At 39.9% G+C, this 27,179-nt stretch overlaps 1 protein-coding gene across 5 annotated transcripts in view; it reads right to left on the bottom strand.

The window, feature by feature from the left end:
- Window positions 1-2,101: 2,101 nt before the first annotated feature.
- The window catches only part of setd1ba (SET domain containing 1B, histone lysine methyltransferase a), a 46,745-nt gene continuing 21,667 nt past the window's right edge, over window positions 2,102-27,179 (bottom strand). For 2 of the 5 annotated variants that reach the window (XM_057818505.1, XM_057818502.1), the window contains exons 7-18: window positions 20,766-21,476; window positions 18,438-18,611; window positions 18,158-18,251; window positions 16,540-16,748; window positions 16,409-16,472; window positions 16,015-16,341; window positions 11,550-12,702; window positions 7,191-7,356; window positions 6,927-7,052; window positions 6,731-6,850; window positions 6,483-6,620; window positions 2,102-3,220 (exon numbers count right to left, since the gene is read on the bottom strand). In XM_057818505.1, the coding sequence (XP_057674488.1) occupies window positions 3,047-3,220; window positions 6,483-6,620; window positions 6,731-6,850; window positions 6,927-7,052; window positions 7,191-7,356; window positions 11,550-12,702; window positions 16,015-16,341; window positions 16,409-16,472; window positions 16,540-16,748; window positions 18,158-18,251; window positions 18,438-18,611; window positions 20,766-21,476 (3,456 nt within the window). In that variant the 3' untranslated portion in view covers window positions 2,102-3,046. The remainder of the gene's footprint in view (window positions 3,221-6,482; window positions 6,621-6,730; window positions 6,851-6,926; window positions 7,053-7,190; window positions 7,357-11,549; window positions 12,703-16,014; window positions 16,342-16,408; window positions 16,473-16,539; window positions 16,749-18,157; window positions 18,252-18,437; window positions 18,612-20,765; window positions 21,477-27,179) is intronic. The other 3 variants (XM_057818506.1, XM_057818504.1, XM_057818507.1) reach the window with 3 other exon arrangements.

Here is a 27,179-nt window from a genome sequence, read left to right on the forward strand (position 1 = left end):
AACTGAGGAAAAAGTTAGGACACCTTACCACCTGATAGCTAGTGTAACCCCCCTTTTGCTGAAATAACTTCAGCGAGACATTTTTTGTAGCCATCTACCAGTCTTTGACATCAGTCTGAAGAAAGGTTGCGCCATTCCTCAACGCAACTTGCAACTGTGAGATTTTTTTGAGGGGTTTCTTGCATGTGCAGTCTGTTTCAAGTCACCCCACAGCATCTCAATGGGATTAAGATTTGGGCTATGACTTGGTCATACCAGGACACACAATTTCTTCCTTTTCAGCCAGTCCTTGATGGATTTACTTGTATGTTTTGAGGCATTGTCATGTTGCAGGGTCCAGTTCGCTTCATCTTTCATTTTTTCACAGATCTCACATGTTCAAAGCAACCTCTGATACACAATAGAATTCATGGTGGATTCTATGATGGAGAGCTGGCCAGGTCCTGCTGTAGCAAAGCATCCCCAAACGCTGACTTTCACCTCTATGCTTCACAGTTGGTATGAGGTTCTCTACCTGGAATGCTGTACTGGGTTTACGACAAACATGTCCTTTGTTCTGGTGTCCAAATAATTAATTTTTAGATTCATCTGTCCAACGAACATTATTCCAGAAGTCCTGGTTTTTGTCTACATTCACTATGGCAAACATGTCTGGCCTTCATGTTCTTCTTGGAGAGCAAAGGTTTCCTCCTTGCACAGCTCCCATGAAGCTTAAACTTGTCAAGTCTCTTTCTGATTGTAGAGGCATGCCGTTTCACATCAACAGTAGCAAGAGCCTGCTGTAGGTCCCGTGATGACATTTTTTGAGACTTCTTTTAGCATCTTGCAGTCTGCTCGGGGTGAACTTGCTTGGATGTCCAGACCTGGGCATGTTGGCAATTGTTTTGAATGTCCTCCACTTGTAGATTATTTTCCAAACAGTGGAATGGCTAATTTTATATTCTTTTGAGATCTTTTGAAATCCCTTACCCGACTCATAAATGTCTACAATCTTCTTTGTGAAGGCCTCAGACAGCTCCTTCAATTTCACCATGGTGTTTTCTCTCACTTGAACAGTCAGGGGCACACCAAACTAAATGTGAGGTTTACATAAGGCAAGCCTCCTTCAAAACACTGGGACCCTTGTGTTTGATTTTAGCTATTTTAAGAGGAATGGAATGTGTGTGTGTGTTGGGTCCTACTTTTTTCCTCAACAGAAATTGCATTTATTTAAAATCACATTTTATAAAAAGTTCTATATATTTTTTATTTTATTTTATTTTATTTTAATTGTTTCGTTCTATTACTTGAATCTCTCAAGATTGTTAAAATTGATATTAAATATCTTTCTGACCAAATATGTTAGTAAACACACAGGCGTCGTAATTTTTTCACGACTGTACTGCCTCAAAATCCAAAAGGACGTGATCTCAATTTCCCCTAAAATCAACATGAACAGGACCAAAACTTACAAATTCATCAACTGCTAAGAACACATTTTCCAGTCGTGGAAACACTCAAGACAGTGGTGCTGGAAGTGGGGTGCAGAGGGTGCTGTAGCACCCCCTGGTGTTGAGAGAAAATAACGTTTTTGTTTTTTTGTGGTGGGAGTTAGTAAACATTAAACATTGAATAAGTAGTGTATTTAACTTTAGGAATCATATATTTTGATTTTTTTAAAAAAAATAACTTAGTAATGGGTCACGTTGAATATGGCACTCTTTGTGAAAAGGGGGCGTTAAACTGAGGCTTATAGGACTTTTTGGTTTTCAAATGTGTGTCATTGCTCCATCTAGTCGTGAGGTACTGCATTATAATACACGGGCACTTTTATTTCCAATACAAAAACTCCAACACACTGTAGGTGAAATAGAACGCTGTCTTTGTAGTAGCCTAGTAGTAGTACGTTAACCATCCAGCATGCGCGTGTTACGGCATTGTGTACGCCTTGTATGAAGAAAATGCGCAGGCATGACAAATTTGGACTGAAACTGTAAAAAAGATCCTAAGCACCCCCTGCTTTGAGTGACTTCCAGCGTCCCTTTACTCTGAAGACCGTAGACACATAAACACCATTTATGGATGTATGCAAAACTGCTTTATTTCCATTTACCACCCCCCGCCCTCCCCCAAAACACATTCATACATTTGCCATGTAATAAATAGACTTGAGGAGCAGGCTGAATTTTTTAATCCTCTTCCAATGCCGATTCACCACATTTCCTCTTCCTCCACACTGCAAAACAACTTCTCATAGAATTTACAACCCAAAAATGAATACAAAGAGAAGAAAAATCAAAGCTTGACACAAGCTGAAATGTGGTGCTTCAAGCTCACCGCTCGCAATCTTATGTTACACAGCTCTCGGAGCTCTGATGATGTAGCAAATCCTCAGGGAACAAAAATATATATATTTATATAATATTCACAGTTAGCTTATGTACACGTTTGAGACGAGAGAGAGGAATCAAGACGTTTCTACAAGAAACAATCTTTCCAAAATGGGGGAAATGGAAGGTGACACAGTGGACCTTCTATTCACGTTTCTTACTTTAAATAAACAGCTTGCCATTCCTTTTACAGATCCCTGATAATACTTTTTTGCCTTTTTTCGTTTTTAAATATTCAGTCTTTTTTTTCCTACAAAACATCTTAAAAGTGAAACCGAGTGATGACGTATAAAAAAGTTGCAGATTTCCTGTACAAGTGTACAATATATTCACAAAACAATACTCCAGTATTGAAAAATCTTGTCTGCCAGGCAAAGCGGAAGTGCATTGAACATTTAAACACTGACGGAAACATATGCCATGAGAAGCCTCCTCAAATGAGTAAAAATGAATTATTAAATGACGTACAGAAGCTTAAGAGTGAGCCATTTTCCTCATTATTCCTTCGTTTTGTGCAGTCAACGATTGTTTGGGTCGAAATGTTAATCGAAATCTGTTAGTATGTAGTAAAGGAGCAATTTGTAGGGGCTTCTCTAAACAGTTACGTCATCTTGTTGTTCACTTATTTCGGAACAGCACCATAAATCGTAAACAATCAACGCTGGCAGTTTTCCCCCTCAGTTGAGAGTCCCCCTGCAGTTCTCAGCCCCGCACAAGCAAGGGATCTTCTCGTCCTCGATAGGGAACTTGTAGTCGTACGTGATCTCCTCGTTGACGTTGATGGGCTGCCGAGAATAGATGACGATCTTCTTCTGCGACTCCACCGTGATCACCTTGGCGTAACAGTTGGGCTGAAATGCAAAAGACAGACAGTAACAATAACAAATAACTATACAAGTTTTACAACTGCGCAAACAGTCTTCCCGAGAGGTCATGGGTCTTCCAGCAGGACAATGACCCAAAACACACTTCAAAAAGCACTACAAAACGGTTTGAGGGAAAGCACTGGAGACTTATAAAGTGGTCAGCAATGAGTCCAGACCTGAATCCCATAGAACACCTGTGGAGAGATCTGAAAATGGCAGTTTGGAGAAGGCACCCTTCAAATCTCAGAGATCTGGAGCACTTGGCCAAAGAAGAATGGTCCAAAATTCCAGCAGAGCATTGTAAGAAACTCACTGATGAATACCGAAAGCCGTTGTTTGCAGTTATTTTGTCTAAAGGTTGTGCTACCAAGTATAAGGCTGAGGGTGCTAATACTTTTGTCCGGCCCATTTTTTTGAGTTTTGTGTAAAATGATAATGATTTTTTTCCCCCATTCTTTTTTGTGTTTTTTCATTGCACGCAAAGTACATCAAGATATTACTACCAAAGCATTTGCGATTGCAATCATTTTGTGGGAGAAACTGAACATTATCTGACAAAATTGGAGGGGTGCCAAACATAAATTTTAAGACCCAGATATGAAAATTCAATACATTTTCAAGACTTTTTAAGGTATTATTTGCAAGTTCATAAATTCAATGCTGTTAAGACTTTTTAAGACCCTGCAGGAAACCCGTATCACTAATGTTATGGAAATATAAAGGTAGAAAAGTTACCTTAGTATAAGTAAACATACTTGTAGTACAAGTGCACGGTAAGCCTGAACGATAGATCGTTTAAACATCGCCATCGCGCTGTGTGCTTGCGCGATAGTCCCATCGCAAGGACGTGTGATAGTTTTTATGTTTTTTAATCCACATACGCCCTGCTTTCTGCTCTGCGCAGAGCCTCACACCCTCCCCCTCCCAGCTCTTTGAACCTCACAGTCACTGCAGCACTTGCTTATTAAAGCTAACGATGCTGGTATCTTTGATCTTGCCAAAGAAGCGGACATCACAGCGCAGCAGCTGTCAATCATCGTTTAACTTGTTAAACAGTTTCTGCAAGGAAGCCACTTTGGAATGAATGTGTGTGTGTGTGTGAGTGTGGAGATGTTTGAGACATATAAATTAAATGCCAGAAGTGATCATGAGGAGTTTGTAATTTCTACATGTCCACCAAGAGTCACAGCTAAGGTAGATAAACAGAAGTATTTAATAAAGCCAAGCATTATTCTACTACAGTACTTTATTCTTGTTAAAAAATGATTTGGTTGGACAGTTTAAAACTGATCATAATTATTACATTTGAAGTGCTTAAAACCATTTATTTATATACACATTATATATATATATACACATTATATATATATATACACATTATATATATATATATATATATATATATATATCGATCGGGTCCGATAACGTCATTTTCAAAGTGTCGGAATCGGCAAAAAAATATCGGGTCCGATAACGTCATTTTCAAAGTGTCGGAATCGGCAAAAAAATATCGGACATGCCTTTTTTAAATATATATATATATATATACACACACTTTTTAATTAAATCGTTTTCTAATTGTATTTAACGTTACAGACATAATATGTTACACTCATCCAGAGTCTTTAGTTTAGGCTTAAGGTAGGGTTATCAAATTTATCCCGTTAACGGATGTAATTTTTAAAAAAATTTATCACGTTAAAATATTTAACGCAATTAACGCAAGCGCTGCATGACCCACTCACGCATTGTTGCGTTCAATCTGTAATGGCGCCGTTTTACTTATATATAGAGCTAAAAGGCAGCGTAAAATGAGTAGAGTGAATTTTGGCAGTCTTTGGAGCCTTTTTTTTTAATTGGCTAAAGCCTTACAATCCCTCTCCCTACGATTAGAAATATCGTGGGAAGCAATGTGGGGAAGAAAGGTAGTAATTGATCTTTTTTTTAACACCCTAAGTTATTTACCAACGCAGAGAAGATATATCAATTGGTACCACTACGCACAGTCATGGCTGCACTTCCCATCATGCATTTTGGCAGAACAGTCAAATGGCTACAGTATCATTTACTGAAAGCTCAACAAATACACTAGATGGTAATATTTAGTCACAATATACAAAGTCACATTTATCCTTTAAGAATTACAAGTCTTTCTATCCGTGGAGCCCTCTCACAGAAAGAATGTTAATATTGTAAATGCCATCTTGAAGATTTATTGTCATAATAAACAAATAAAGTACTTATGTATTGTATGTTGAATGTATATATTCGTCCGAGTTTTATTCATTTTTTTCTTAATGCATTGCCTAAATGTATATGATCGGGAAAAATTATCGGGAATGACTGGAACTGAATCGGGAGCAAAAAAAAAAAAAAAAAAAAAGCAATCGGATCGGGAAATATCGGGATCGGCAGATACTCAAACTAAAACAATCGGGATCGGATCGGGAGCAAAAAAACATGATCGGAACAACCCTAATAAATTTTTTTAAATCATACTTTGGGAAAAAAGTGAGAAAAAAACATGCCTTATATGTATCTCTTTCCAATGCTAAATCTGAATAAATACATTGAGCATACATTGAGCACAAAAAAAAATAAAAATTTGGGGGGCGGGGTGCGCAACTTCGTGGTTCTTCACTTATCGCGGCAGGTTCTGGTCCCCATTAACCGCGAAAAACGAGGGATCACTGTACACTGGTCATTGTGAGTCATCCAAAGTCTTTCCAAACAGCTATTCAAGTCATCTAGTGAAAATTTCTTTAAAAATATATATATATATATTTTAAAAATATCGCAATATAATATCGCAAACCCCCAAAAAAATCACAGCAATAGTTTTTTCCAATATCGTTACGGCCTAGTGCACGGTGTATATACAGTAAATATTCTTGTCTGATTTCTGCAACCTTATTTTACGAAGCCTACAGAGTTCTGGCAACTTCGACAACGACAAAGAATTTATTTCGTAATTGGCTGATTGTTTGAGGGCTGGACATTTGTTCTAAACACGGAATGAAAACAATAACAACTAAAACAGGGCAATTATCTGAACTTTTAAGCTGTGAAAAAGTTGGTTTAAATATTGAGCACCGTGTTAGAATTATTTCCCAAAAACATGATGCTTTATGTCTATTGAAACATTAGGGCCACTTAACTTGAAGTGCAAATTTTTCGTATTGCTCCTTAAATACTTTTTCACAAATTAAGAGGATGTAAAAGGAAAGAAGATGGTTGCCATTCTTACGTTGCAGCTGTGGTTGATGAAACGTGCAAAGTTCCCGCATTTGGTGGCATCAATGATGGTGTCGTGGTCCACGCGGAACATGTAACTGCTACCGATGCCCTCCTCTTCGTAACGCTTCTCGCGCATGTCCGCGATCACCTGCGCATAGAGGAAATAAGACATGCTTTATAATCCACAAGCCCAGTAGTCAAGTCATGGGATAAATGATGATTAAAGTAATCGCCCAAGCAGCAGAAAATCCTTCTCACCTGTCTGATGTTTTGACCCACGTACTCAATGACCATATCGTCCGCAGCGATGGGCTCCAAAGCGAACAACCCCCAGTCGTGGATGTGCGACTTGCAGAATCGAATCTTCTTCTTGCGGTACTGGAAGGGAAGACAGTTTGTCAGCTTCTCGGTCGACGAGTAAAATCATTTGTTGCTAAAAGACGTGCGAGTTCACCTTGAGCTGGTTGAACTTCAACAGGTCGCTGTCACACGCAAAGGACGACAACAAGCGTCGCTGCTCGGACCGCCGCTCTGAACCGGCTCTGGTGGACGCGTGGACTTGCGCAGGAATACTCATGCCCTGATAGAGACAATAACAGGTCATTGCAGAATAGTTATTTTATGAACTATTATTGATAAATATGTAGCAGAAAAGCATGGAGTTCAAGGCATATTTTTCGGCAATTTGGAAGCCAACATCAATGCTAGTACTGGTCACCTGCGTGTCAATGGGCGGCTCCTCAGACTGCAGCCGCGTGCTCTGCAGGTACTTGATCTTGTCCTTCTTGTCGATCTTATAGTAGCCTTCGCTTCTAGCGCAGCCAGTGACATGATCCCTCATGCCGTCGTCTCGCCTTTTCTTCTTAACCCGGGGGACGTTGGTTTGTGCGGGGTGGTCAAGGAAAGGACTAGTAGGGAAGCAAACATTTTCACATCGCTGCCAACAGAGGGCAAAAGGATTGAGTTTTTAATTTTAAAAATATATATTTTTATCTTTTAAGGGCTAAAAAGTAACAAAATAGGATTGAGTTTTTAATTTTAAAATATATATTTTTATCTTTTAAGGGCTAAAAAGTAACAAAATAATCCAGAAATACAATGGCAGTGCCACAAGAAACAAAAATAAATACCCTATTTTCCGCAGTATCAGGCGCACCTTCAATGAATGGCGTTTTATAAAACTGTTTTCATATATAGGGTACACCGCATTATAAGGCGCAGTAATAGTAGTGGTTGGGTTTGCGTTATACAGTTGTGGTCAAAAGTTTACATGCACTTGTGAAGAACATAATGTCATGGCTCTCTTGAGTTTCCAGTTATTTCTACAACTCAGATTTTTCTCTGATAGAGAGATTGGAGCAGATACTTCTTTGTCACAAAAAACATTCATGAAGTTTGGTTCTTTTATGACTTTATTATGGGTGAATAGAAAAAAATGATCAAATCTGCTGGGTCAAAAATATACATACATGATACAGCAGCGCTAATATTTGGTAACATGTCCCTTGGCCATTTTCACTTCAATTAGGCGCTTTTGGTAACCATCCACAAGCTTCTGGCAAGCTTCTGGTTGAATCTTTGACCACTCCTCTTGACAGAATTGGTGCAGTTCAGTTAAATTTGATGGCTTTCTGACATGGACTTGTTTCTTCTGCATTGTCCACAAGTTCTCAGTGGGGTTTAAGTCAGGACTTTGGGAAGGCCATTCGAAAACCTTAATTCTAGCCTGATTTAGCCATTCCATTACCACTTTTGATGTGTGTTTGGGGTCATTGTCCTGTTGGAACACCCAACTGCGCCCAAGACCCAATCTTCGGGCTGATGATGTTAGGTTATCTTGAAGAATTACTCTCTGTAAAGCACCAGTTCCATTGGCAGCAAAACAGCCCCACAGCATAATACTACCACCACCGTGCTTGACGGTAGGCACGGTGTACTTGGGGTTAAAGGCCTCACCTTTTCTCCTCCAAACATATTGCTGGGCATTGTGGCCAAACAGCTGGATTTTTGTTTTGTCTGACCACAGAACTTTCCTCCAGAAGGTCTTATCTTTGTCCATGTGATCAGCAGCAAACTTCAGTCGAGCCTTAAGGTGCCGTTTTTGGAGCAAGGGCTTCCTTCTTGTACGGCAGCCTCTCAGTCCATGGAGATGGAAAACATGCTTGACTGTGGACACTGACACCTGTGTTCCAGCAGCTTCTAATTCTTGGCAGATCTGCTTTTTGGTGATTCTCGGTTGAATCTTCACCCTCCTGACCAATTTTCTCTCAGCAGCAGGTGATAGCTTGCGTTTTCTTCCTGATCGTGGCAGTGACAAAACTGTCATGCACTTTATACTTACAATTGTTTGCACTGTTGCTCTTGGGACCTGCTGCTGCTTTGAAATGGCTCCAAGTGACTTTCCTGACTTGTTCAAGTCAATGATTCACTTTTTCAGATCCATGTATGTATATTTTTGACCCAGCAGATTTGATCACTTTTTCTGTTATCCCATAATAAAGTCATAAAAGAACAAAACTTCATGAATGTTTTTTGTGACAAAGAAGTATCTGTTCCAATCACTCTATCGGAGAAAAATCAGAGTTGCAGAAATAACTGGAAACTCAAGAGAGCCATGACATTATGTTCTTCATAAGTGTATGTAAACTTTTGACCACAACTGTACATCCACTAGATGGTGCTGCAAAGTATTGGCACCCTTTGAAAAATCATGTATGCTTCTCTAATTTGTGTAATTTGAAAAATCATGTATGCTTCTCTAATTTGTGTAATTAACAGCACCTGTTACTTTCCTGTGGCACATAACATGCGGTAGCAATGACTAAATCACACGTGCAGTCAGTTAAAATGGATTGAAGTTGACAACCTCTGTCCTGTGTCCTTGTGGGCACCACATTGAGCATGTAGAAAAGAAAAAAAGACCAAAGAACTGTCTGAGGACTTGAGAAGCAAAATTGTGAGGAACCATGGGCAATATCAAGGCTACAAGTCCATCTTCAAAGACCTGAATGTTCCTACGTCTACCGTGCGCAGTGTCATCAATAAGTGCAAAGCCCATGGCACTGTGGCTAACTTCCCTAAACGTGGACGGAAAAGAAAAATTGAAAGATTTCAACAAAGATTGCTCGGATGGTGGATAAAGAACCTCGACTAACATCCAAACAAGTTCAAGCTGTCCTGCAGACCGAGGGTACAACAGTGTCAACCCATACTATCAGTCGGCGTCTGAATGAAAAGGGACTCTCTGGTAGGATACCCAGGAAGACCCCACTTCTTACCCAGAGACATAAAAAAGCCAGGCTGGAGTTTGCCAAAACTTACCTGAGAAAGCCAAAAACGTTTTGGAAGAATGTTCACAAGTCAGATGAGACAAATGCAGAGCTTTTTGGGAAAAGACATCAACATAGAGTTTACAGGAAAAAAAAAAAAAAAAAAAGAGGCCTTCAGAGAAAAGAACATGGTCCCTACAGTCAAACATGGCGGAGGTTCCCTGATGTTTTGGGGTTGCTTTGCGGCCTCTGGCACTGGACTGCTTGACCGTGTGCATTGCAATATGAAGTCTGAAGACTACTAACAAATTTTGCAGCATAACGTAGGGCCCAGTGTGAGAAAGCTAGGTCTCCCTCAGAGGTCACGGGTCTTACAGCAGGACAATGACCCAAAACACACTTCAAAAAGCACTACAAAACGTTTTGGGAGAAAGCACTGGAGACTTCTAAAGTGGCCAGCAATGAGTCCAGACCTGAATCCCATAGAACACCCGTGGAGAGATCTGAAAATGGCAGTTTGGAGAAGGCACCCTTCAAATCTCAGAGACCTTGAGCAGTTGGCCAAAGAAATATGGTCTAAAATTCCAGCAGAGCATTGTAAGAAACTCATTGATGGATACCGAAAGCAGTTGTTTGCAGTTATTTTGTCTAAAGGTTGTGCTACCAAGTATAAGGCTGAGGGTGCCAATACTTTTGTCCAGCCCATTTTTTGAGTTTTGTGAAAAATGATCATGATTTTTTCCCCTTTCTCTTTTGTGTTTTTTCCATTGCAAGCAAAATAAAAAGATATTACTACTAGGCATGTGCCGGTATGAGATTTTGACGGTACGATAACCGTGGGCAAAAATACCGCGGTTTCACGGTATCACGGTATTGCAATTATAGCTCTAAAATGTGTTATTTTCAGATGTATGGGTTAAAAAAATGTTTTTTTTTTCCCCATTGAACAGGATTTTAAAAAAAATTTCAGAACATAGTTGCAAATTGGAACATGAATATATTGTTAAAATAAATTATCAAAAAAAAAAAAATATATATATATATATATATATATTAAATAAAATTAAAATATAACTTATAGACTATACCCATAGCCACAGCTCAAGTTGCTCAAGATTAGAGCAAGAAAAAAATACGTGCCGCGCCAAGCCACTTCTGGCTGCATTTTTGACACATGAAAAATAAATACCGTACTACGGTCTGACGGAAAATTTTAGTGGTTTTGAAACTGCGACGTTTTCACACCACGGTAAACCGTGAAACCGGTAACCGGAACATGCCTAATTACTACCAAAGCATTTGTAATTGCAATCATTTTCTGGGAGAAATTGAGCATTATCTGACAGAATTGCAGGGGTGCCAATACTTTTGACCATCACTGTATAAGGCGTATAGGATTATAAGGAGCAGTGTCGGCTTTTGAGAAAATTGGAAGCTCTTACGTGCGCCTTATAGTGTGGAAATTACCGTACTTATTTTTCTTTTTTGGTTCATATTTATATATTAAAATTTTAAATTAAAATAGATATAACATATTAACCATTTCCCTTTCTGGATTTTTTAAAATAAAAAATAGGGGAATATTTACTGTTACCTCTTAATCTGCCATTGACAGCGAAAGACATCTAATCAGTGATCATTCGATCGCTGCCACTCCAAATGGACTGGACGTCTATCGCTGTCAATGGCAGACAGTGGCGTCCATAATGGGTGTTCCATTGGAAGAATATTCAATTAATGCCAACTGTGAGGAAATGCTGTATCCGTTAAACGCATTGACGGGACGGGCGTTAACGCAGTAAAGGATATGAGGATGATTAACCCAAAGCGTGTCGTTCAGCCAGTCGTTGCCGTTGTCCTGCTGCAGCATCTTATCATAAGTGATCTGCAGGAAGCGGATGTCCTCCTCGTCGATGCCCTCGTTCCAAATGTCGTACAAGATGGTCATCTCCTCAAAGTCGCTGCGTCTGGAGAAGTAGGAGCGAGGCGGCGTGGTGACAGGGGACAGGCTGTCCAGGAGAAGCTCCTCCCAGCCTCGCCGCGTGCGCCGCGCCGGCTTGACCGTCACTGGGGCGTCCTCTTCGTAAGAGAGGAAGCCGTCCTCAGAGTCGGGGGGCGCCGTCCTAGGTTCTTCCCCTGCCCTCGAGTCGCCGTCGGGAGAAGCGTCTCGCAAAGGAGTTCCTTCCGGGGACTCGGAGATCAGCGGGACCCTTTTCCCTTTGAGCCGTACGGGTTTCTTCGTCGACGGGACGTCGTCAGACGTCTCAGAATCGTCCCCGGGGAAGCCGGCCGGAAGTACCGTACCTGTTGACGAGGCTCGGTTAGCTAAGGCGGCAACGTGCGGCTCCTTAAACACGGGCCGTTCGTCCGGGCTCTCGGAGGAGATCTTTCGATTAAGCGCAGAGGGGTCGGGGAAGACGGGGGCAAAGGTTAAGTCCCGACCCGGAGTGCGAGGGACTCCGGCGCTTAGGACAGGGGACTGAGCGGGGTAAGAGAAAGGACTACCGGGAACGTGAGGGGAGCTGAGCAACAGGCTGCTCCCCGTTAGCGGGGCGTCACTACCTGGCGTCCTCGGCACCGTGTCCGTGCTCTGAGACTTGCCCAGACTCCGGGCTCGTTCCGTCAGATCCCGGCCGGGCGTCCTCGGGAGTTCCTCGTCCGTGGCCGGGCGAGCCCGTTCCAAGGGCGGCCGGAGGAGCGAGCCGCCTTCTACTGTCGGGCGAGGCGGGAGAGGGAGGCGCATTAAAGAGGTCGAAGCGCTTCGGGGTGCGGGGGCTTCGGATGGGAGGTGGCACGGGGCTAATCCGCCTGGCGTCGCGGGCGTTCCCTGGGCCGCCACGTTACCTCTGCTCTTGCTTTCCTGCTCGCTGTCGGACGGCGGGGCTCCTGTCGGTGTGGGAGGCCGGATATACTCCGCCTTCACGCCGCCAATTTCATCACTGCTGACCTCTTCCACTTTGACTACAAAAGGACAAGAGTTGTTTAAGCATAAAAACACCAGTCATTTTGCTCTTTTCATACTTCTGCTGTAAATTTAAATTAGTTTGTCACTCATAGACGTCCGATCCATTAAAACTGGGAGGGCTGTCAGCAAATGAACGGGCATCTACAGTGCCTTGCAAAAGTATTCGGCCCCCTTGAATCTTGCAACCTTTCGCCACATTTCAGGCTTCAAACATAAAGATATGAAATTTAATTTTTTTGTCAAGAATCAACAACAAGTGGGACACAATCGTGAAGTGGAACAACATTTATTGGATAATTTCAACTTTTTTAACAAATAAAAAAACTGAAAAGTGGGGCGTGCAATATTATTCGGCCCCTTTACTTTCAGTGCAGCAAACTCACTCCAGAAGTTCAGTGAGGATCTCTGAATGATCCAATGTTGTCCTAAATGACCGATGATGATAAATAGAATCCACCTGTGTGTAATCAAGTCTCCGTATAAATGCACCTGCTCTGTGATAGTCTCAGGGTTCTGTTTAAAGTGCAGAGAGCATTATGAAAACCAAGGAACACACCAGGCAGGTCCGAGATACTGTTGTGGAGAAGTTTAAAGTCGGATTTGGATACAAAAAGATTTCCCAAGCTTTAAACATCTCAAGGAGCACTGTGCAAGCCATCATATTGAAATGGAAGGAGCATCAGACCACTGCAAATCTACCAAGACCCGGCCGTCCTTCCAAACTTTCTTCTCAGACAAGGAGGAAACTGATCAGAGATGCAGCCAAGAGGCCCATGATCACTCTGGATGAACTGCAGAGATCTACAGTTGAGGTGGGAGAGTCTGTCCATAGGACAACAATCAGTCGTACACTGCACAAATCTGGCCTTTATGGAAGAGTGGCAAGAAGAAAGCCATTTCTCAAAGATATCCATAAAAAGTCTCCTTTAAAGTTTGCCACAAGCCACCTGGGAGACACACCAAACATGTGGAAGAAGGTGCTCTGGTCAGATGAAACCAAAATTGAACTTTTTGGCCACAATGCAAAACGATATGTTTGGCGTAAAAGCAACACAGCTCATCACCCTGAACACACCATCCCCACTGTCAAACATGGTGGTGGCAGCATCATGGTTTGGGCCTGCTTTTCTTCAGCAGGGACAGGGAAGATGGTTAAAATTGACGGGAAGATGGATGCAGCCAAATACAGGAACATTCTGGAAGAAAACCTGTTGGTATCTGCACAAGACCTGAGACTGGGACGGAGATTTATCTTCCAACAGGACAATGATCCAAAACATAAAGCCAAATCTACAATGGAATGGTTCAAAAATAAACGTATCTGGGTGTTAGAATGGCCAAGTCAAAGACAAGGACCTGAATCCAATCGAGAATCTGTGGAAAGAGCAGAAGACTGCCGTTCACAAACACTCTCCATCCAACCTCACTGAGCTCGAGCTGTTTTGCAAGGAAGAATGGGCAAAAATGTCAGTCTCTCGATGTGCAAAACTGATAGAAACATACCCCAAGCGACTTGCAGCTGTAATTGGAGCAAAAGGTGGCGCTACAAAGTATTAACGCAAGGGGGCCGAATAATATTGCACGCCCCACTTTTCAGTTTTTTATTTGTTAAAAAAGTTTAAATTATCCAATAAATTTTGTTCCACTTCACGATTGTGTCCCACTTGTTGTTGATTCTTGACAAAAAATTAAAATTTTATATCCTTATCTTTGAAGCCTGAAATGTGGCGAAAGGTTGCAAGGTTCAAGGGGCCAAATACTTTTGCAAGGCACTGTATATCACACAGACATCTGGAGCAGTGTTTTTCAACTAGTGTGCCGTGAGAGATCTTCAAAACAAGTCGATGGACTATTTTGTTCGCCTTCGTGAAAACAGAGAAACAGGCAAGTTTTTTTTAGGAAAAACTACAAAGGTAAATGAGAAAGCCCTCAAAGCCAGTTATATTGGTGCTGAACATGTTGCTGAATCCAAAAAGAGACCTTAATACTACCTGCCTGCAAAGCAATTGTCAGCGAGTTGCTCGGCCCTGATGCGGTTAAAGACATTGCTAACGTCCCCGTCTGATAATTTCTAGACAAACTGCAATAAAGAAAAAAATAACAACAGAGAGATTGAGAGCTGTTGAAGAACTTCATGTGTGTGTCTTCAATTCCTGCCAGGATATCGACTTTGTGTTCATCTAAATAGGCTTACATTTCACACTCAGTAAGTATAAATATTGAGAAAGTATTTCATAATTAGGGCTGTCAAAATTATTGCGTTAATAGGCGGTCATCAATTTTTTTCATTAATCACATTAAAATATTTGACGCAGTTAACGCACATGCCCCGCTCAAACAGATTAAAATGACAGCAGTGTCATGTCAACTTGTTACTTGTGTTTTTAGGCGTTTTGTTGCCCTCTGCTGGCGCTTGGGTGCGACTGATTTTATGGGTTTCAGCATCATGAGCATTGTGCAATTATTGACATCAACAATGGCGAGCTACTAGTTTTTTGATTGAAAATTTTACAAATTTTATTAAAACGAAAACATTAAGAGGGGTTTTAATATAAAATTGCTATAACTTGTACTAACATTTATCTTTTAAGAACTACAAGTCTTTCTATCCATGGATCGCTTTAACAGATTGTTAATGTTAATGCCATCTTGTTATGTTAATGCCATCTTGTTGATTTATTGTTATAATAAACAAATACAGTACTTACGTACAGTATGTTGAATGTATATATCCGTCTTGTGTCTTATCTTTCCATTCCAACAATAATTTAAAGAAAAATATGGCATATTTTATAGATGGTTTGAATTGTGATTAATTACGATTAATTAATTTTTAAGCTGTGATTAACTCAATTAAATTTTTTAATCGTTTGACAGCCCTAAATTAAATATATTGTACAGAAAGTATTTTTGGAACATTTTGGTTTGTGGTGTGCAGCGAGATTTTTTCCAATGTAAAAACGTCCCGTGACTCAGAAAAGGTTGAAAAACACTGATCTAGAGAGTGAATCCTCTCTCTCTATCACTAATCATTGGCACGCACACATGCAGCCTCACATTACACACAAACAAGGACCCAAACGGGACCTTTTTTCACATGGCTGAATAAAGCTGCCCCATGTTCAGACCAACATAAGCTAAGTTTTCATTTGAGGCTCAACTCAGGTTTTGATCTTTCTTCTTCATGATCTGATTACTTCATTATTCGAACTAACTAGTTCATCGATTAATCGACGTTTAAAATAGTCGATAGCTGCAGCCCGACTGAGGTTTCACAAATTTTTCAGGGACTGTAACCGAAATCTTACCTGGGATGACTTTAGGCGATGGTGGTTTTTGCTCCTCCACAAACTCCTCCTCAGGACTCGGAGGTCTGACTTTAGGTATGTTGCTCATCTCCTCTGTTGCGTCAGCCGTGGGACCCGGCGTCTCGGCGTCCATCCCTCCTTCTTCGTCGGAGGACGAAGATGAAGACGACGAAGAGGAAGAGGAGGTCTTGCTAGCTTTTCCCACGTCGTCTTCTTCCACCTCCGCTTCCGACACCTCTTCTTCCGAGCTCAACTCGTACTCTGAGGAGTCGGAGCTGGCCGACGAGGAGCCAGAGCTGCTCCCGGAGGACGCCGAACTTTCCGATTCTACAGAAGGAGATGCGGTGGTCACGCGCTGCGGAGCGGCAAAATTTTGAAATGTAAAATGGAGTACCGTCGTCAGATGAATCGGAAGAGGTGCTGTCGCTGGAGGAGTCTCTGTCGGCTTCGTCGTCGTTCTGAACAAAACAAGATTGTTTTTAGTCTCATTACGATTTTGAAAAACAACACTTTGGTTTCCCATACCTTGCTCGGCGACAGCTTTTCGGCGGGCGCCGTCTCGTCGGGTTCTTCCTCTCGATCGCCCAACGACTCTTCTTTCCCCGAGGTTTCCGCCTCCTCTTCGCCCTCGCTGTCGAGGTCCAGCGGGCGCGAGTGTCTCCTCTTGATCGAAATGCCATCGCCGTCCATTTTAGAGTCGTCCGAAGGGAGTTCCGTTGGGTCTCGATCGCGGTCTGACAGAGAATGGTGAGAACGTGAGCAGAACGAAGGAGGGGTGATGGCTACATAGATGTAATTTCCAGAATTAGACAACATTTGGCGTCGCACCCTTGAAATTTGATCTAATCCACAACAACAGACTTTTCATATCTTCCTGTGGAGAAAAAAGATGGAAAATTTTCTGAACTAATTTTCTAAACTATTAAATTTGCCACAACAACAGGGTCATCCGCCAATTGATTGGTGATTTGTATCGTAATTTATGGACTATCAAGCGCAACTGATTACAAGCCGCACCGGCCGAATTTCACAAAATTTTAGAAATAAATCCACATTTATGCCCTACCTGACTATAAACCACAGGTGTCCATATCTTAACATTGCATATTTACATAAATGTTACACAGAACTATTTAAAATGATCAAAAATATATTAATGAGATAAACACGCATCAACATCACCAACTTGTGAATGCTTAAAAACAAACTAACTTTAAAAAACAGGTCACTACATTTGCAAAGATATTTACCTTGCCTTCTAAACTTGAAGTAGATGAAATTTAAGCAATCTGCTGCGCACCAGAAACTTTCTGGTAAACATTAGCATTATATAGCATTTAAGCTAGTGATCTTTTGCTATGCAAGTTACCCAATATTTGTAAACATTAGCATTATACAGCATTTAAGCTGGTGGACTTTTGCTATGCAAGTTAACCAAGTATAAACATTAGTATTAAATAGCATTTACTCTAGCAGACTTTTGCTATGCAAGTTAGCCAATTGTTGTAAGAATTAGCATTATGTAGCATTTAAGATACTTTAGCATTTAGATACTGAACCCCACATTGCTCCTGGTGCTGCGTCACCAGTAGGTAGATGGCGATGTAGTGTAAAGCGCTTTGAGCACTTTGAAAGGTGGAAAAGCGCTATACAAGTATAACACCATTTAAGCTAACACTTTTGCTATGCAAGTTAGCAGATTTTTGCAATTGGCTAATTGCGAATAGTTGCTATCGGCAACAATGTTATAGATGCTATATAATGCTAATGTTTACTAGATAGTTTCTGGTGCTCACCAGATTGCTTAAGTTTATTTTATTTGTGTTGATGTCCCCGTAGCGGCTATAGGTCTAATTATCCATTTTTGATTTATTTTCTAACAACAAAATATGAAGCCTGTTTGTAAAAAATGCATTTTAAAACAAAATCCAAAATTAAGCCGCTTCAAGAAAAAAGTAGCGGCTTATAGTCTGAAAATTAAGGTAGTTGAAGGTTCCTTCCTGGTTATTTTCTCATTCGCTTATTCATTTAAATAAAATGTTTAAAAAAAACAATACTAATAACGTTAATAAATAAAACAATAACAGTGTGAATGTGATTTTGATGATGATCCGTGACATTTAATCGCTCATGTGCAGTTTACCTTCATCCTCAAGCTCGTCATCAACGGGAATGGAGGGTCGTGCTCGTTTATTTTCCCCCGCGGTAATGGCTTCAGGTGGGTCCTTTCTTTTCACCTGCGTGCAACATTCCAAAGTTTAACACCAAAAAAATGTGGATGTGTATGAGAACAACAACAGGGGAAAAAAGTCTTAATTTAAATTTTGTATCTATTTTATATGATGCTAGATGTCTGATTCATTTAGACTGGTCAGGGTTTAAGTTTATACAAGTCAATGGCAAACAAAAAAAAACATTCTGACCTTGAAGGAGGGCAAGCGAATGGCTCCTCGCAGGCCAATTCCTAATCCCATCCCTTCATAGCCCAGGCTCTCGCCCTTGTTCCAGTTCTCCAGCAGACTTGAACCGATGGTCTCTTTGGGTTTCGGTCGCTCTTCCTCCTTTCCTTCTGAACCTTTGATTGGAGTCAAGGATGCCTAGGATGGGAACATTTTGGAATTTCAACTTTACGGGAGTGAAAAGTATTACAAAACTTGTCAGTTCCGTCGCTTATGTGACTTTTCCATATAAATACATTTAATTTCTGGCACAAATTGATCAGAAATGCTCAAGTACATGCTAATATATGCCCCTTTCCAATTTTGTTTTACTCATTTTGGCAAGTAAATTTGTCCTCACTTTTAGCAATAACAACGAGTTAAAGCGAAAGCTCCTATTCCAAAGAAAAACCTAACATTGGTAAAGATTTGCAACCCTGTTACAGTGATTGTGCAAAATATTCTAAACAAATAAATCATGTCATAAAAATGCTTAGGGCTGCAGCTATCGATTAGTTTAGTAGTCGATTAATCTATCAACTAGTTAGTTCGAATAATCGCGTAATTGGATTAGGAACATCTAATGCGTTGCAGAATAAATTTTAGAGGAGATCTAAAACAAACTGACTGCACTTTCAAAAGACCAAGAAATGTGGATACAAAATAAAATTCCCGAGTGCTTTCCAAACTATTTAAAATTGCACTTTCATTTAAAAATAATTTCAAATACAAAATCGATGAGAATTGAGGAAGTACAACAAAAGAACAATTGGCGAACTTGCATAACAAAAGTTCGCTGGCTTAAATGCTATAAAATGCTAACTTTTTTTTTTTTTTTTTAACAATGCTCCTAACAAATCGTTCAAACACATATTCCCACAAAAATAAATGCTAAATACACCTCTAAACTAAATTACGAATGCATAAAAAAACATCAGCTCAAACAAAAACCTACCTATGTTGGTCTTAACAGGGAGCTGCTGGATTCAGCCATGTTAAATGATTCACTGTTGACACTAGAGGGCAGTGAATCCACCCAAATCAATAAAACGCAATGCAAACACTTTCAAAACAAACCACTACAACTAGAGATGTCCCGATACTTTGAAAATGACGTGATCGGAATCGGCAAAAAAATATTGGACATGCCTTTTTTTAATATATATATATTTTTTAATTAAATCGTTTTCTAATTGTATTTAACGTTACAGACATAATGTGTTACACTCTTTCAGAGTCTTTAGTTTAAGCTTAAGGTAGGGTTATCAAATTTATCGCGTTAATGGCAAGAATGAATATTTTTTACATTTATCTCGTTACAATATTTAACACAATTAAAGCATTCGCTGCACGACCCACTCACGCATTGTCGCATTCAATCTATAATGGCGCCGTTTTACCCATACAGTATATAGAGCTAAAAGGCAGCATAAAATGAGTAGAGTGAATTTAAGCAGCCGTTGGAGTCTTTTTTTAAATGGCTAAAGCCTTACAATCCCTTTCCCAGTGATTAGAATAATCAAGAGAAGCAATGTGGGGATGAAAGGTAGTAGTTGATCTTTTTCTTAACACCCTATGTTATTTGCCAACGCAGAGAAGATGTATCAATTGGTACCACGACGCACAGTCATGGTTGCACTTCCCATCATGCATTTGGGCAGAAGTTAAATGGCTACAGTATCGTTTACTGAAAGCTCAACAAATACACTAGATGGCAATATTTAGTCACAATATACAGAGTCACATTTATCCTTTAAGAATTACAAGTCTTTCTATCCGTGGATCCCTCTCACAGAAGGAATTAATAATGTAAATGCCATCTTGAGGATTTGTTGTCATAATAAACAAATACAGTACTTATGTACTGTATGTTGAATGTATATATTCGTCCGAGTTTCATTCATTTTTTTCTTAATGCATTGCCAAAATGTATATGATCGGGAAAAATTATCGGGACAGATTGGAATTGAATCGGGAGCAAAAAAACAGCAATCGGATCGGGAAATATCGGGATCGGATCAGAAGCAAAAAAAAAAAAAGATCGGAACAACCCTAATTACAACGCTACTCTAATTTCAATAATACTCGAAGCAGCAAAATTTGATTCAAAGCTTTTTTTTTTAATCGAATTACTTGATTTAATCGATTAATCGTTGCAGCACTAATAACATTACCATTAATTTGTAAGCTAAGATGATCAAACCTTTTATAGTTTATGGCCCATATTGATGGATTTATAGCCGAAAAGCAGGAGAAGTCAAGGTTTATTTTCGAAGACTGACATAATCAGACAACAAATGTGATCAGACCCACCTTGGCCGAGCGTTCCTTCTTCTCCCACCACTCGTCAAAGGCTCTGAAGGCAACCACCTCTACCATTTTGCGATTGAGATCCCTCTTCATGATGGCCTTCAGTTCTTTGACGATGACTTGCAGCACCCCTTCAACGGTGGCCTTATGGGGGTCCTCCTTTTTGCTCTCGTAGCCGGGAGGAGGAACGGATGGGTTGAACACGGGCATGCTGGGATGCTGCCACGCTTGTCCTGGCACGTGCGTGGCACCCACAGAGGGATGCGGGTACGGCGCTGCGAAGGGCCCGGCAGCGGCGCCGTCCAGGTAATGAGGGTATGGATACGGGCCTCTAGTCTGCGCCATGCGACTCAGCATCTGCTGCTGCATTTGAAAGGACATGGGAACCGTGCTCCACTGTTCCCACCGCAAACAGTTCATCAGCTCCATTTGGACCAGAGGGATCATGCCGGGAGCGTAGTGAGCCACGTGGGGCAGCAGGTGCGGGTGCACGGCCAGGTGAGCCGGATGACCGGGCACGGCGGCCAGGTGGTGGTGCGGCAGGCTGAAGCCGGGCTGGTGGGGCAGGTGCGGGAAGCCCGGCGGGGGAAGGCCCAGGGTCTGGATCGGCGACACGGCCGAGTTAACAACAATGCCTTTGTCGCCACTGCCAGTGGGTGTGCCGGGCATCTCGTCGTCAGAGATCTCCATGTCTTCTCCGGACGACTGATGACTCTGCAGAGAATCATTTTTTAAAAAAAATTATTAAAAAACAGGAAAAATAAATACCCTCTATATCTACAGGATCCACCAAAAGTATCTATAGTGAACCCTCTCTACTTTGCTGCTTAATTTTTGCGCCCTTAGTGCATCGCAGATTTTTTAATCATGTTATAAGAATAAATGAGATCTAAAATCATTATGTACACTTTAAATTACAGATGTCCCGATCGATCGGCTTCACGTCATTTTCAAAGTATCGGAATCGGCAAAAAAATATCGGCCATGCCTTTAATATATATATTTTTTTTTATTAAATAGTTTTCTAATTGTATTTAACGTTACAAACATAATATGTTACACTCATCCAGAGTCTTTAGTTTAGGCTTAGGGTAGGGTTATCAAATTTATCCCGACAACGGCGGTAATTAATTTTTTAAAAAATGTATCACGTTAAAACATTTAACGCAATTAATGCATGCGCTGCACGGCCCACCCACGCATTGTCTCGCTCAATCTGTAATGGCGCCGTTTTACCTATATAGAGGGATAAAAGGCAGTGTAAAATGAGTAGAGTGAATTTTGGCAGACTCTGGAGTCTTTTTTTTAATTGGCTTAAGCCTTACAATCCCTCTCCCTACGATTAGAAATATCATAGGAAGCAATGTGGGAAAGCAAGGTAGCAAATGATCTTTTCCTTAACACCCTATGTGATTTCCCAACACAGAGAAGATATAACATATATAATATACAATTGGTAGCACTACGCACAGTCATGGTTACACTTCCCATCATGCATTTGGGCATGGCTACAGTATCATTTATTGAAATATCAACAAATACACTAGATGTCTATATGTAGTCACAATATACAAAGTCACAAGTCTTTCTATCCGTGGATCCCTCTCACAGAAAGAATGTTAGTAATGTAAATGCCATCTTGAGGATTTAGTGTCATAATAAACAAATACAGTACTTATGTACTGTATGTTGAATGTATATATTCGTCCGAGTTTTATTCATTTTTTTCTTAATGCATTGCCAAAATGTATATGATCGGGAAAAATTATCGGGAATGATTGGAATTGAATCGGGAGCAAAAAAATAAAGCAATCGGATCGGGAAATATCGGAATCGGCAGATACTCAAACTAAAACGCTCGGGATCGGAACGGGAACAAAAAAACATGATCGGAACAACCCTACTTTAAATACAACTTTAAATACACATATGTTCAGTATGTGACTTAGACACACACATGTATGATATGAGAGAATGAATGTAGAGTACATAACATTTCCCGTACTTCTCTGACTATAAGGCGCACCTGACTATAAGCCGCCATCCACCAAATTTGACACGAAAACAGCATTTGTTCATAAATAAACCGCGCTGGACTGTAAGTCGCAGCTGTCCTCACTGTATTCTGGGATATTTACATCAAAAGATATTAACCAGATATTAACACTTTATTGGACAGTGGCACCATAGGAAAGTCAGAATCAAATGAACCACCATGAAGCTTTGAACCAATTGGCTGCAAAGCTTCAATGCTTCATTTAGCCGTCACTGCTCCCTGGGGGGAGACAGTCAACCTCTGCTGCCACCTGCTGTCAACACTGTTGTCATCTTATATGCCTCTAGCATGGATTGCAGCACTACAGATGTAAATAACAATCAAAATACGTTCTTAAATGTTCTTTACTAATTATTTTTCAATTACTGTTCCTGTTTTTTAATTAATTGTTAGTTACGGTATTTGGTAACACTTTATTTGACAGTGGCGCTATAAGACTGTCATTAGACAATTAGACATAATTATGACATGACACTGTCATGAGCATGTCATGTTCTGTGTAAGGATGCAACAATACTCTGTTTTATACTGAAGCGTTCGATAGACCCTCTTCGATTCACTACGCAAAAACATTCGATCCAATTGAAAAAGCTCCCAAACTGTATTTTCCGAACTTTTTTTGTGGTCTCTATCGCTATAATGTTGGCACATCTTTGCCTTGTAAAAAAAAAAAAAAAAGCTATGAGAAGGCTCCTCCCCGCTAGCAGCCCACCCTCCACTCCTCCTACATCAAATAGCAACCTAGATGTGCTACGTTAGATCCCCACCCAAGTCCCATGTTATTGGCTCCGTGAGCCCAGAGTGATCATGGGACACGTCCATATACTACATCGATGAATTAAAAACCGCCATGACTGAATGGAAGTTAACCCTATATTGCCAAATGTATCACATTTGATACACCTAAAATTTCATGATTTTGAGACGAATTCAGAATTTTGAAATTTCTTTTTGAAAAAATAAATGTTAACACATGCATCTGTAGGTTCCATGAAAAAAACAAATAGGATTTAGCAAGGGTTATAGATATCTGAGTGCTTATTACACATATTCATTTTGACTTTTCTTTTTACAAATTTGAAAAAAAGGTTTCATTAGGACCTTATTTTTCAAATTTTGGCTCTGATGATTGCTTCATATTGCTGGCATTAAAGGGTTAAGCAGGGTAAATCAATCCATACCAGTGACTATAGATAATGCTGCAAATATTGTTAATTCAGTACATAACACAAATGGACTTGGACCACAAATAGAATGTTTTGCTCATGTGGTAAACATAGCTGCTAAGAGAGCTGTAGTGCCCCACCTCACTTTACAAACAGTAAAGATTGTTCTCAGTACTTTTATGCAAAATTCCTTCAGATCAGTAAGAAGTAAACACAAAAATATTATGCACTAAAATGCATGTTAATATAATGGCATTGTTATTTTTGCTTGTTAGCAAAATAAAAAACGTAAAAATAAAAAAAAACACTTGTATTTTTTGTTGCGGAGCATTAAACGTATTGAATCAAAAATCGTGTCTCTCGTATCGAAAATCGTACCGAACCGTGACTTAACTGTATCGTTGCATCCCTAGTTCTGTGCTAATCATTTATTCAGTTACTTTTCCAGTTGTTTCACTATTTGCCATTTATCGTATTTGGTAACACATATTGACAGTGGCGCCATAAAACTGTCATTTTGTTTCTTAATACGAAAAAACAGTAAAAACAAAAATACATCAACTATTCCCTGTTTCCTGTGATATAAAAAGTAAATAAGCTGAATTATGTAGACCAGGGGTCCCCAAACCTTTTCCTGTGAGGGCCACATAACTTTTCCCTTCTCTAATGGGGGGCCGGGGTCAGTTTGTAACAGAAAAGGTGTGACGATTGCAGGAGTGCCTACATGTAAAAAGTAGGGCTGTCAAACGAATAAAATTTTTAATCGAGTTAATTACAGCTTAAAAATGAATTAATCGTAATTAATCGCAATTAAAACTATCTCTAAAATATGCCATATTTTTCTGTAAATTATTGTTGGAATGGAAAGATAAAACACAAGATGGATATATACATTCAACATACGGTACATAAGTACTGTATTTGTTTATTATAACAATAAATCAACAAGACTGCATTAACATTATTAACATTCTATTAATGCGATCCATGGATAGAAAGACTTGTAGTTCTTAAAAGATAAATTTTCATACAAGATATAGAAATTTTATATTAAAACCCCTCAAGGTTTTTGTTTTAATAATATTTGTAAAATTTTCAATCAAAAAATAAACTAGTAGCCCGCCATTGTTGATGTCAATAATTACACAATGCTCATGGGTGCTTAAACCCATAAAATCAGTCGCACCCAAGCACCAGCAGAGGGCGACAAAACTCCAAAAAACACAAGTAGCAAGTTCACATTGCACTGTGCTGTCATTTTAATCTGTTTGAGTCGGGCATGTGCGTTAATTGCGTCAAATATTTGTGATTCATTAAAAAATTAATTACTGCTCGTTAACGCGATAATTTTGACAGCCCTAGTAAAAAATAAATAACCCTTTCTGAATTGTTCTTGGAAAAAAAGTAAATAAAATAATAGTATAATATAATATAATACAATATAATAATAATAACACTATCAATTACCGTAATTTCCGGACTAAAAGCCGCTACTTTTTTCGTTCATTTTGAATCATGCGGCATATAGTCCAGTGCGGCTTATTTGTTGATTTACTTGGGTTAATTTTCAACACATGCCTCCTAGCATGCATTGCAGCACTACAGATGTAAGTAACAATCAAAATTCATGTTCTGTGCTATTTATTTATGCATTTACTGTTCCAGTTTCATTAATTGCTTGTTATGGTATTTTGTAACAGTTTATTTGACAGCGGCGTTATAAGACTGTCATAACACTGTCATAATTATGACATAAGACTATCATGGGCATTACTGAATGCTTCTGACAGATGTCATTAAGTGTCATCCAGCAAATTATGTTACCAACTCCATTTATGTCCAGCTTGGATCTTTTAAGTCCATTCAAAGTGAGATAATTTGCCGAATAAAACTAAATGATAACTGTTATAAGCATTTGTTAATGCTCATGACAGTGTCATGTCATAATTATGTCTAATTGTTTAATGACAGTCTTATGGCGCCACTGTCAAATAAAGTGTTACCAAATACCGTAACTAACAATTAATGAAAGAACAGGAACAGTAATTAAAAAATAATTAGTACAGAACATTTAAGAACGTATTTTGATTGTTATTTACATCTGTTGCACTGCAATACATGCTAGGAGGCATGTTGGACAACAACAGTGTTGACAGCATTTGGCGTAAAAGATTGACTCTCTCCCCCAAGGGAGCAGTGATGGTTAAATGAAGCTTCTTGAAGCAATGAAGCTTTGCAAACAATTGGTTCATAGCTTCATGGTGGTTCATTTGGTCTTCTGACCATCATATGATGCCGCTATCTAATGAAGTGTTACCAGTTACTATCTTTTGGTGTAAATATCTCATAGTACAGTGAGGACAGCTGCGGCTTATAGTCCAGTGCGACTTATCTGTGAACAAATGCCGTTTTCCTGTCACATTTGTTGGGTGGCGGCTTATAATCAGGTGCGCCTTATAGTGCGAAAATTACGGTAAATAGATAATAACCAAATAGCCCTCTGTGGGTTCTTCACAGAAAAAAGCCAGGAAAGAAACAACACTATTGAAAGAAAAAAAAAAAAAATATATATATATATATATATATATATATATGTTTGTTTGTTTTTTCCAGGGGGCCGGACCAAATGTGGCCGCTTGCCGGATAGTTTGGGGACCCCTGATGTAGACGATTGTCAACTAATGGTAAGGCAAGGCAAATTTATTTATATAGACTTCTTTGTTAGTTGACTAACCTGTGACACTGCGGTTAATATGGTAACTTAACAAAAAAAAATTGTGTGTGCAAACACCCCATATTAAAACAGACACCTGCCGCTCATAGCCAGGGGCAGATTTTATGGTAGAAGTGATGCACTTGTCGCTAACGTGAACGTCAATAAATGAAGGTTTCGTAGGCATGCAAGACCACAGCTACCCATGCTGTGAGGACAAATCTGTTACCAAATTATTTGCTCACTGGGTCAAATTTTAAACCGATTCAGTGATGCAACACAGGGTGATATAAAACACTGTCACTTTAAAAAACAAGATTGATGTAAAGGCAGGAAAGCCAAGCAAACGCAGGACTGCCGTGGCCACACAAATGTTGAGGTTGCATTGTAATAAGTGAAATGTGAGAACATGTGGCCAGTGTTGTAAGCAGGAAGTGTGCCACTGAATGGGGCCAACAGCAAAACCTACATTTTCCGCCTTT

The sequence above is a fragment of the Corythoichthys intestinalis genome, chromosome 17 (genome assembly GCF_030265065.1).
Source record: "Corythoichthys intestinalis isolate RoL2023-P3 chromosome 17, ASM3026506v1, whole genome shotgun sequence".
Taxonomy (NCBI): domain Eukaryota; kingdom Metazoa; phylum Chordata; class Actinopteri; order Syngnathiformes; family Syngnathidae; genus Corythoichthys; species Corythoichthys intestinalis.